At 44.1% G+C, this 12,285-nt stretch overlaps 1 protein-coding gene across 7 annotated transcripts in view; it reads left to right on the top strand.

The window, feature by feature from the left end:
* tom1l2 (target of myb1 like 2 membrane trafficking protein) overlaps positions 1-12,285 on the top strand; it is a 48,949-nt gene that overhangs the window by 12,268 nt on the left and 24,396 nt on the right. For 5 of the 7 annotated variants that reach the window (XM_068002958.1, XM_068002963.1, XM_068002957.1 and 2 more), the window contains exons 3-8: positions 527-605; positions 1,622-1,771; positions 2,724-2,858; positions 4,034-4,204; positions 6,006-6,122; positions 7,031-7,164. In XM_068002958.1, coding sequence (XP_067859059.1) covers positions 527-605; positions 1,622-1,771; positions 2,724-2,858; positions 4,034-4,204; positions 6,006-6,122; positions 7,031-7,164 — 786 coding nt within the window. The remainder of the gene's footprint in view (positions 1-526; positions 606-1,621; positions 1,772-2,723; positions 2,859-4,033; positions 4,205-6,005; positions 6,123-7,030; positions 7,165-12,285) is intronic. The other 2 variants (XM_068002964.1, XM_068002960.1) reach the window with 1 other exon arrangement.

Here is a 12,285-nt window from a genome sequence, read left to right as displayed (position 1 = left end):
ACAGATTCCACATCGTGATTTTCAGAGCCAGTATCCTTCCTCACAATTGCATTGATTTCCTCCTTTACTAACAACACTACCCCACCTCCTTTCCCTTTTTGGCTGTCCTTCCTAAATATTGAATACCCTTGGATGTTCAGTTCCTATCCTTGGTCACCCTGCAGCCATGTCTCCGTAATCGCAACTATATCATAACCGTTAATATCTATCTGTGCTGTTAATTCATCTAGCTTATTGCGAATGCTCCGCGCATTAAGACACAATGCCTTTAGACTTGTCTTTTTAAGATTGCTTGTCATCTTAGTTTTATTTTGCACTATGGCCCTATTTGTTTTTCGCCCTTGTTTTCTCTGCCTTCCACTATTGCTTCTTCCCTTTCTGTCTTTTGTTTCTATCCTTGTTTCCCCCTCCTCTGTCTCCCTGCTCAGGTTCCCATCACCCTGCTTCCACTATTAAAATTGATGTTGTGCTGCACTCCTGCTTAGGAAAACTGACTTTTTAAAAGAAAAAATCCACCTTTTTGTAGGCCAAAGGATGCAATCAGGGCTCTCAAAAAAAGGCTGAGTGGAAACAAAAACTACCGGGAAGTGATGCTTGCTTTAACGGTGAGTAGAAAAAAAGATTGCTTTCATATACCTCTCTGAGAAATGTCTCCAACTGCTTGGCACAAATTACTTTTAAAATGCAGTCACTGTTGTTATGTAGGCAAACGCAGCAGCTAATTTGTGCAGGATTCTCACGTACAGCAATGAGCTGAATGACCAGTTAATTTGTTTTTGGTGTTGGTTGAGGGCTGAATGTTGGCCAGGACACCAAGAGAACTCTATGCTTTGCATTGTATAGAGCCCTGGGATATTTAACATCCAGCTGAACAGGTAGATGGGGCCTCAGTTTAACGAGCAACGCTTTGTCCAATCCACTCGCTATTCCACAAGTGTGTGAAAATATTTTCTGCTTTTCACATGCAGGCACCCCTTCCACTGCAGTAACTAAGTGTACTTCATTGCTCGTCACCTTTTGTTTCTCCCCTCCCACCCTGTTTCGGCAGCTATTGCTTTTACCCCAAAGCCCCTTGAAACTACTTTGAATTTTACTAAACAAAAGGGTTCTTAGATGACATGCAAGCCAATGCTTGTTTGGATAATTACTATATTTGACCACCATGCTAAAGATATTTAAGACCAACTGTTTCTCCACTTCAATTCCTTGACTCTAAAATTAGTCTCTTGAAGATTGAATGTGGGAGTCTGAATGGGCTTTCAGAATCCAAGCTCTTGCAGTAGTTGCCAGTATTGTCAGCCTTCACTTAGAATATCCTGAAACCTAATGAATAAAAAGTCAATTGTGTAACTTATTTGTCAGGGTTTTCAGTAAGATTCTTAAGAGTGGCGTAATATAGCTAATTCTGCCACCAGCAATCTCTAAGAAGAACTTTGAGCAGTTTTTAAAATTGAACTTCAATCAAAGTAACACTCCTACTACACCACGTTTTATAGGGTAAGGGCAGAAAAAATGTTCTTATCACATGCTTGCTGTCCGATTAACTTGTTGCGAGGTATTGAGTAAATGCTGCATGTTTAAGTTCAATAAATAACTTCATTTGTCTCACTTTCAAAATTAGATTTTGGAGACGTGTGTTAAGAACTGTGGTCATCGTTTCCATGTCCTTGTAGCCAACCGTGACTTCATTGATGGCGTATTGGTAAAAATTGTCTTACCCAAGAATAATCCACCAGCTATTGTGCAGGATAAAGTCCTTGGATTGATACAGGTGTGTTTTTTTTAAAAAACACATTCGGTGAAATTGCTTCTTCATTGTGCAAATATCTATTTATTCATATAAAAGTTTTGAGAGCATCTTTCACATTCGAGATGTTATATTTGGCATAAAGCATCAACAAATCACTTCCAACTATAATTAGCCTTTCATGGACTTCAGGTCCAATTTAGACCATTCCTCCTGGGAATACCTGAGTAAAAGCTTTAAAGCGATGGACCAGGTTAGCAGATAAATAATACAACTGCACTTCAGACCCCATATTACCCATAAGTAACACCACGAGTGATTAGCTGGTATGTCATAAACGTGGTTTGTTGTTCAGTGAAAGCCACTAATTTAACTTATTAATTTAACTGCTCTTTAGTGAGTGCCCATTGGGTAACATTGAGTGCCAAAGTGGAATTTCATCAGCCAGTTGCATCGTTCTGCCATTAAGCTCCCTCAATGGCTTAGTGCGTGAATGTGCAGTGTAGTATGGTACTGTACTAAGACATCATGACCAGAAGGTCCCACGTTTGGGGGCCGATTTTTCTGGCACCCCCATCACTCCCTGCCTGGTTGCTGGACAAGTGAGGCATCCCTAAAGCGTGCTGCACTGTCCAAGCTGAGCTGTACCCAGACTTGGTGTCAGTCCCAGTGCAAGGCCCACCACCAACCTCTTGGGACAGTCCTGCATTTCTGTGCCCCTAGGCTGCAACCACAGGAGATTTAGATGCAAGACTGGGAACATCCCCTTCGGCCTTATTAACAGTGGAATAGTGGGCCTGCACCTATTGTAGATGCATGCCCTGCTCTGCTCCTTGGTTGAAACCGGGAATTCCCTGGCAATTTAAAAGGAGCAGAGACCCGACATAGCAGGTCATTATAAGAATTTGCGCAGTGACAATTATTAATCTTCCATGTGTGTTGGAAAGATTCTGATGCTTGGTGTCTTCACTCCTAGGCTTGGGCTGATGCTTTCAGGAGTAGTCCAGATCTGACTGGAGTAGTTCATATTTATGAAGAGTTAAAGAGAAAAGGGATGGAATTCCCAATGGCAGACCTGGATGCACTGTCTCCAATACACACACCAGGGAGAGTAAGCTTTAACATGTGCCAGTGTGTTATTAGCCGGATGCTTCCAAGTATTAACTTGCATATAGACTGCATTTTGTTAAAGACAAAAAAAAATCAGTTGTTGAACTTGAATATGCAGCCAATAGGTGAATTAATAATAATAGCTGGAAATGATGCAAAAGAATGATACAAATGATTAGTATATTTGTATCAAACTCCTTTCTCACTATTTTAATGGGAACATTGGTCCAGGTTAACACCTACTTTAAAAAGCACAGGGGGCTGCCTTTTATTATGGGAGAGGTTTAACTTGGTGTGCAGCTTATATGTTTGTCAATATGGTAATGAATGCCATCTTTGGTGTAGATTACATATTGCAGCCATTTAATTAAGAAAATTCAGCAATCTGTTCCCCAGTTTATCTCCACATTTATTTTTCAAAAGAATGAAAATAAAATTATATTCCATCTGCATGCAGATTACCTCAACAGAACTAACCCTGCCTTTCATAATGGGGACAATCAATAATTTTGGTTTGGATGTGTAGAATGTTGGAATTAATTATTTCCTTTTGAAATGAGGATGATCTGCTTCCAGATTGGTTGCCAAATTTCAAGTTATGTTTTTTATAAATCCACAGAATAAATACTGCAATTGTCGAGCTTATCTTCATCTGGGAAAAAGATTTTTTCCATTTACAAGTCTTGGCTCCTTGACATTTCTGAAATACACTAACTGATGTTGCTTCTGTGCACCCTGAGTGTAGTTATAGAGCCTCATCATTATCTATGCTCTAGAGTTTCTGTGCATTTCCACGTTTGTTTAGGGATGCCTCCGCTTTCAATTTATGTTGCCATCACTGTAACTGGTCTATTCTGTGCATGTTTGTTCAGGATTTTTGGTAGATTTGATGCTATGCTTTGAAAACTTATTATGTCATTGTTGAAACGCTAAATTTAAAAAGAGCACTCATTTTGAGAATGCACAGTGATTCAGCCGGATGAGCCATTGGATCTTAACTCACTTTGCACCAACGAGGGAATATGGTTGCTTTGCCAGAAGTTGGAAAATGATTATTAACATTCATTGTGAACTTCGTCCAAAAATGGAAGCTATTGAAGTTCAAACATTGCTACATATTACACTTAAGTATATAGAATCCATACAATTATGTGAATATATTTTTTTCAATTGCAGTTTATTCCTGAGGTCGATCCTGCAATGAACAAACCAATACCTCAGTCCCTGCAGAAAACCACTTCCACAAACAGCTTTCCATCTGCACCGTCCACGCTGACCACCTATTCAGTCCCTCAAGGCCTTCCAGCTGTACATGTAACTGGACCGATCACTGCAAATGCTGACCAGGTGCCAAAAATTGAGACTATATCCTGCCAAAGCTTGCATACTTCATTGTAGACATCTCAGGTCTCTATCCATACAGAAAGCAGAATAGTGGAGCATTTATTATTTTCAAAATCAGTGCAAATAATAATTTATCTTGACAGTTAATGATATGGTGTACATTCTGCCTTGGACATCAATGGGTTATACGTACTTTTAGTTGTTTTAACCCCTCCTGTGGGACAGGTAATGCACGAGTTGTTTAAGTAGTGGAGTAGCGCACTTCAAACCATTTCTTCCTGCTGGCTTTTGCTCCAGCCAGCTCTGAAGATGTGATGCTGGACTCATCATGTCTGTCTGTTATGATACAGTATCAGGAAAATGGAGTATGACTGGGTTGGTGCAGTGGGTTAGACACTGGCCTTACACCCATAGGACTGGCTGTCAAAATGAAGCCTCATCAATTTACTGGCTGTAAAGGTCAGCAATAACTTGCACCTATATAACGCCTTTAATGTTGCAAAACGATGCAAGGTACCTCACAGGAGGAGTTGGAGAAGAAAAGGACACTGTTACAGGACTTAGGAAAAGGGTTAACAGCAGGTGACAATCTACAGTTGAAGAAATAAGTTTTGAAGAGGCTTTTGAAGGTGGAGAGAGATGTTGCAGGATGGAGATGTTTAAGGAGTGAGTTCTGGAGAGTGGGTGTGTGATGGCTGAAGGCTCTGCCGTCGAGAGGGAGGGGGAACATACAGTAGGTCAGCCCTGCACAAATGGAGGGTACAAGGTGGAATATAAGGCTGCTGGAGGAGGTTGCAGCGGTAGGGTGGGTGATGTCATGGAGGGCATTTTAGATAAGGATCTACACAAAATGAGGTCGTACAGTCTCCATCCAATTCTTAACTGGCATGGATCCACAGCATACAACTACCCCTGATTTAGCACTGCGAGGGAGGTGTCGCTCAAGATGTAAGACTTGGTGTAGGGGGTGATATTGGATTGGTGCAGTAGGGATTATCTTTTTTCTGAAGGGGCCAAGGCACATTCTTGGAAGGATACTTCAATCTGTGTCTTGGCTTGGAAGTTTTTATTGCTGATACTTGGTGTCTGGAATGGGAAAGTGTTCCATTTCTCAGCGCTATCATCCCTCACCTTGATCGGCAGAAAGTCACAAAAGTTATTTTTTGGGTGATTTTTAAAAAAATTGTTCATACGTGATTGACGTACTGTTGCTTTAAAGATACAATGCCCAACACCCAGCAAAAGATCATTCATTGTGAGGAAAGGAGCCACTCCCGTGCAGTACTAAGGGAGTGCTGCACTGTCGGGGGTGCTGTCTTTCAGATGAGACGTTAAACCGTGGCCCCATCTACTCTGTGAGGTGGATGATAAAGATCCCATGGCACTATTTCGAAGAAGAGCAGGGGAGTTCTCCACGGTGTTCTGGCCAATATTTATCCTTCAACATCACTAAATAAACAGATTATCTGGTTATTGTCTCATTGCTGATATGGGAGCTTGCTGTGTGCAAATTAGCTCCTCATTTTCTACATTACATCAGTGACCACTACAAAAGTACATAATTGACTGTAAAGTGCTTTGGGACATCCTGAGATTGTAAAAGGCGCTATATAAATGCAAGTCTGTCTTTTTCTTAAAGTCCAATTGGTGAATAGTGACTAAAATCAGCCTGCTGCAAAGAACTTCTAACCTCCTTCTGGCTTTTCAATGTGTGAGTGAGTCTGTTTCTGTGTTTGCAATGTAACCTGTGTTGGCTAATCTAAGGGTTTACCCTTTGTTTTAAGTTGAGCCTTTTGTATGGCAGCTTGCCAGGTTGCGCAGCGAGCTGGATGTTGTCCGTGGAAATGCAAAAGTGATGTCTGAGATGCTGACTGAAACAGTCCCTGGACAGGAAAATCAATCGGACTTTGAGTTGCTGCAGGTAAGAATACTGAATTTATTTGAGAGTTGCATTTTACACAAAAGAGTGTTTCTACTGCATAGTACCAAACTGTAATAAAACAGGGATCCACATCTCATTAATGTCGAGGCTAAATTCTCTAAATTTTAGATTGCTTCTAACTCAAGAGAATTTTTCAATATCTACGAGTTCTCCAATAGGACAACTTGATATTATCTGCCGTACAGTCTATATGCAGCCTCGTGGCTTATTCAGGTGTCCAGAGTTTAAGCCATCTTTTCATAAGATGGTTGAAACATACTGTTAGAATAAGTGACATGAGGTTGCTGTTTTAATGGAGGGTGGCTGTTTTGAGTGCATTGGAACACTCTCCTCTCTAGGATCTGAATCCAGTCCACACAAAGTCATAGAAAATAAAGCACAGAAGGAAGCCATTTGGCCCATCACTCTTCAACTGGAGCTATCTACTCTAATTCCATTTCCTTGTCTTTTACCAGTATCATTTACATTCATCCTTTTCAAATGGTTATCCAATTAGGATGAAAGTCATCTGTAATGTAAGCCGTCAGGGTACCAGGGTCTGAGGCGGTCTTGACCTCTGAAGAGGTGCTGAAATGCCTCATAATTCAGCACAGATTGTCACTAAATTGACAGCCTGACCCAGAAGCCATAAGGATGACTCATGTGAGAAATGAAAAAAATTCACACAGATGGCCTGAAGTTAAGCGTTTTAGGGGCAATTCTTGTGCGTTACCCACCCCGGGACTGCTTGATATGATACTGAGACAAGCAAAAAATAATACCTATTTTCAATTCGCTGATCTTCATTGCCTTGATGAAAATGTACATTCAACAAAAAAGTAACCTTTGTTTTATTGTACTTCAAGTGACAAAGAACTGATTAACATGTCCTGTGCTCTTTGAACAAGGAACTGAACCATACATGCCGAGCGATGCAGCAACGGGTTGTGGAACTTCTCTCCAATGTAACCAATGAAGAGATCACAGAGGAACTTTTGCACGTTAACGATGATCTTAATAATGTCTTCCTTCGGTATGAGAGGTGAGTGATTAGCTGCCTGCTGTCTTCTGCAAAAGGTTTTCCTCATTTGCAACAGGTTGAGCATGAAACTAAAATACTGAGCGAAATGTGTTGCACTTCACCACTATAGTTCCTAAATGTCACTGGCTAGTTCTGCCATGCAAAAACAGTGTGCAATGGTTTGTAGCCACAACCCTTAGAACTGCCAGACTTTCATGTTTTAAGACAGGATTGCAAGAGAAGCTGCAATTATGGAGCTATTTCCTCTGGAGCAGAGAAGGCCAAAAGGAGATTTGAGGTTTTTTTTAAACCATTGAAGGATTTCTTTAGGATGAATAGGAAAAGACTATTTCCTCTAGTTGTGGTGTCAGTGATCAGAGTTCTCAATTTTAAATAGTCACTAAGAATAAAGAGAGGTTAGCAGAAATTTCTTGAAACAGCGAGTTGTTGGAGCATGAAATGCTTTGTCACAGGGACTAGTTGAGGCAGAGACCATTGCATCTTTCAAGGGAAAGTGGATAAATATTTGAAGCAGAGGAAGATACAGGGCTATTGGGGGGGGCGGATAGCAGAGCAGTAGGATTAGTTTACGATTGCTCCAGCAAAGAGCTCGCACCAATGCAATGAGCCAAGTGGCCTCCTTCTGTGCTGTAACCTTTTACAGTTTTAGATCTCTTCCAGTCAGTATTGACACCTAAACCTCTCTCCGTTGTGTGGAGAAGTTCAATTGCAGAATTAATTATCACCAGGGTAAGTGATTTATTGTGGCAAGCAGTTTCTTCTTGCTCTGATCTGCTCAGAAACCTGCATTTTCACTGTCTCCATATTTTTAATTCAAAGTACAGTAGTTGGATAACAAATCGTGCCAAATGCAGTAAGTGTAAACATTTACAAGAATTGATGGGGATTTCACACTCTGCCAGATTTTTACCAATAACTTGCTGAACTGCAAGATGAGGAAATCTGACTTGCCTATCCAGTACCCTGTTATAATTTCAACAAATTACTCTGCTCCCAACTACCAGGTTCAAGTTGTGAGCGATCTCACCTTGTCTCTAACTGCATCTTTTTTTAATCCTGCTTTGTGTACCAAAGAAGCCCTACTAGTTTGCTTGTCAACATCTGCATAGATGGTTTTGAAAATCAATGTGTGTTACTGTGGCATGATGGCACAGTGTATGTGTGCACCAACTAGCTGTGCCTCCAAAGGTTAAGATTTACTTGATTACCTTATGCTGGGGAGGAATTTCCCAGAGGAGGTTGGCACTTGAGGCCAGAAGTTTTCTCCCAAGGTGAGGGGGAGGGCACTGGTAATTGGTTGTAATCTTCCAGAATTCACTATATTCTGGAAAGGTCCCAGCGGATTGGAAAACCGCAAACGTAACACCCCTATTCAAGAAGGGAGTGAGACAGAAAGCAGGTAACTATAGACCAGTTAGCCTAACATCTGTCATTGGGGAAAATGCTAAAATCCATTATTAAGGAAGTAGTAGTAGAACATTTGGAGACTCATAATACAATCAAGGAGAGTCAACGTGGTTTTATGAAGGGGAAATCATGTCTGACAAATTTATTAGAGCTCTTTGAGGAAGTAACGGGCAGGATGGATAAAATGATGCAGCATATTTGGATTTCCAAAAGATATTCGATAAGGTGCCAGATAAAAGATTACTGCACAAGATAAGAGCTCATGGTGTTGGGGGTAATATACTGGCATGGATAGAGGATTGGCTAACTAACAGAAAACAAAGAGTCGGGATAAAAGGGTCATTTTCAAAATGACAATCTGTAACTAGTGGGGTGTCACAGGGATCAGTGCTGGGGCCTCAACTATTTACAATATATATCAATGACTTGGATGAAGGAACAGAGTGTCTTGTGGCCAAATTTGCTGCTGATACAAAGATAGGTGGAAAAGCAAGTTGCGATGAGGACACAAAGGGCCTGATTTTAGCAGGCCTGCGGGTTTCCGACGGGTTGGGTTTCGGGTGCGTGGCCTCCGCGCCCGGTGAAATTAGTGGGTTGCCCGCGCGATCGTAGCAGGCAATCCACTAATTGGAATCACTTACCTGCTCCTCTGGGTTCCGCGCTGCTGGTCTGCACGTCGGGCGGGCTGCGCATGCGCAGTACGATCTGTCAGCTGGAGGCTCTCTACTTAAAGGGGCAGTCCTCCACTGACATGCTGCAACCAATGGAACAAATTACAGCACGGAGCAGCCCAGGGGGAAGGCTGCTCCCAGTTTAATGATGCCTCACCCCAGGTATCATCAGATGGGGTGAGGAGGAGGGGGAGGACACAGATCTTCCACCCAGTGGGCGGGAGGAAGCGGCCTGCCTCTGCCACCAAGAAGGCCTGGCTCGAGGTGGCAGAGGGGGTCACCTGCACCACCAACATATCGCCCACCTGCATACAGTGCAGGAGGCGCTCCAATGACCTCAGTAGGTCAGCCACAATGAGAACACGTAGTCTTTCCCCTACACTCCGTCTGCCACAACACTGCCCCCACCCCACATCTCCTTTGGCACCGCCAACACTACTCTGTCACATCACCCCTCATACCCACTCAAACCCCATCCTCATCTTACCTGCACCTACTCACCTCGCCAGTACTCACCCGCCACTAACACGCAACCCAATCCTCATACAATCTCATGGCTCTATCCCATACTCACCCTCTCGTGCATCTCTCTCACGGCCAGCCTCACTCAACCTGCCACCACCTGTGCTGCAGCCACAGGGCATGCATCGCATACGTGCAGTAGGCAGCGTACGGCAAACGTGTCGTGAGCATGAAGGGGATGCACAAGGGTGTCTGAGGGTTTGCCATGGGTGTTACCTATATTGAATTTCAGAGAAGCAAACATCACACATTATATTGGCACCACCACTGCCATGTCTCCGCGAATCCTGTCTGTTGTGTCCAATAATGCCCGCTCCTGGGTATCACTGAGGACCCACCACTGATGCCACCCATTGTGTTACTGCAGAGTAGGTGCAGGTGTATTTGCAGGGCTCTTCCGCGCAGACGACCGAGAGACATCGGCGGTGTACCCGGCTGCACCCTGGAAGGATGCGGAGGAGAAGTTGTGGAGGGCAGTGGTGACTTTGGCAGCGACAGGTAAGCAGATGGTGCTGGGGCCAGCCAGGAGCAGCTCGGCATGAAAGAGCCTGCAGATCTCCACGACTACATGTCGAGTGAATCTGCGCCTCCGTGTGCACTGCTGCTCAGAGAGGTCCGGGGAGCTGTGCCTCGGTCTGTGGACCCTGTGCGGAGGGTAGTGCCCTCTGCGACGCGTCTCTCTCTGCGGTAGCCCTCCCTCCTGCTGTACAGGTGGATGTGTCACAGCACTCTGTTGTGGAGCTCCACGTGTCAGAGGTGGACTGCGAGGCTGCTGGGGCTGGTCATGCTGTTCGTCCTCCGAGGATGTCAACGCACCACCCATCTGGCAGGTGTTGGTCTGAGGGGTTGTGCAGGGTAGGTAGGTGGTTCCTCGCACTGGGGCTGCGGTTTCACGTCGGTCTGTCCTCTGGCTTGGCGGGGGGTGGTGGAGGGCAGGGGTTGCCCTACGTGACGCGGTGGCCTCCTGCGTGGGTGAGGGCTCTCCCACCCGCTGTGGAGTGCACCTTGGCAGCTGCCACAGGCTGCTGGCTGGAACACGACCGGTGGAAGGGAGACTGTTTTCCCCCAGTGTGTGAAACACACTGCCTTGAACCTAAAATCCCACACTTCCTGTTTTGACAGCTGCTTCAGCTCATTTAATGACCTCAACAAGCAAGGTAAGTACACTCAAGTGGAACCCCGCTGGCTTTAATTGCCTGCGGGATTCCCACCAGCGGGGCCTGCGCACGCAGCCCCGCACGTCAGCGCGGCACCCGGAAGTGGCCGGGATCTCGGCGCGATCCGGTCACGTGACTGGATATCGGGATTTTCGGGGCCCCCCCCGCTGGAAACCCGACGGTAAAATCGAGCCCAAAGTGTCTGCAAAGGGATATTGACAGGTTAAGCGAATGGGCAGAAATTTGGCAGATGGAATATAATGTGGGAAAATGTGAAATCATCCACATTGGGAGGAAAAATAAAAGCAAAATATTATTTGAATGGAGAAATACTACAAAATGCTGCGGTACAGAGGGATCTGGGTGTCCTCTTACATGAAACACAAAAAATCAACATACAGGTGCAGCAGGTAATCCGGAAGGCAAACGGAATATTGGCCTTTATTTCTAGGGGATGGCGTATAAAAGCAGGGAAGTCATGCTACAACTGTACAGGGTGCTGGTAAGACCACACCTGGAGTACTGCGTATAGTTCTGGTGCCCTTATTTAAGGAAGGACATACTTGCATTGGAGGCAGTTCAGAGAAGGTTCACTAGGTTGATTCCGGATATGGAAGGATTGTTTTATGAGGAAAGATTGAACAGGTTGGGTCTATACTCATTGGAGTTTAGAAGAATGAGCGGCGACCTTATTGAAACATACAAGATTCTGAGGGGACTCGATAGGGTAGATGCTGAGAGGATGTTACCCCTCATGAGGGAATCTAAAACTAGGGGACGTAGTCTCAGAATGAGGGGTCGCCCATTTAAGATGGAAATGAGGAGGAATTTCTTCTCCCGGAGGGTCGTGAATCTTTGGAATTCTTTACCCCAAAAAGCTGTGGAGGCTGAGTCATTGAATACATTCAAGGCTGAGTTAGACAAATCTTTGATCAGCAAGAGAGTCAAAGGATATAGGGAAAAGGCAGGAAAGTGGAGTTGAGGTAAAAATCAGATCAGCCATGATCTCATTAAATGGCAGAGCAGGCCCGAGGGGCCGAATGGCCTACTCCTGCTCCTATCTCTCATGGTCTTATGGTACAGTAGTTACTCAATTCTAGTCTATAATTTACTATTCAAAATAGGCAGAACCCTGCGATAGGCTCTGTGGTTACCTTGTATTTTAGGGAATGTTGCGGGGAACTTGGGAACATAACCAAATTGGGAAGACTGGAGGGATATGTCAGAAGGAAAGAAGCAAAAAGCAACATTGATATTGTAGCCCAAGTGGTTCAGATTCTGTACCTAGTTTTGATGTTTTATAAGGCAGGAATGTGAGAGATGTCACAGCAAACTGAAACTCTTAACACTAACTAACCAAGCGC

Source organism: Heptranchias perlo, chromosome 22 (genome assembly GCF_035084215.1).
Source record: "Heptranchias perlo isolate sHepPer1 chromosome 22, sHepPer1.hap1, whole genome shotgun sequence".
In the NCBI taxonomy this organism is placed as follows: domain Eukaryota; kingdom Metazoa; phylum Chordata; class Chondrichthyes; order Hexanchiformes; family Hexanchidae; genus Heptranchias; species Heptranchias perlo.
This window is presented reverse-complemented; position numbering and strand designations above follow the sequence as displayed.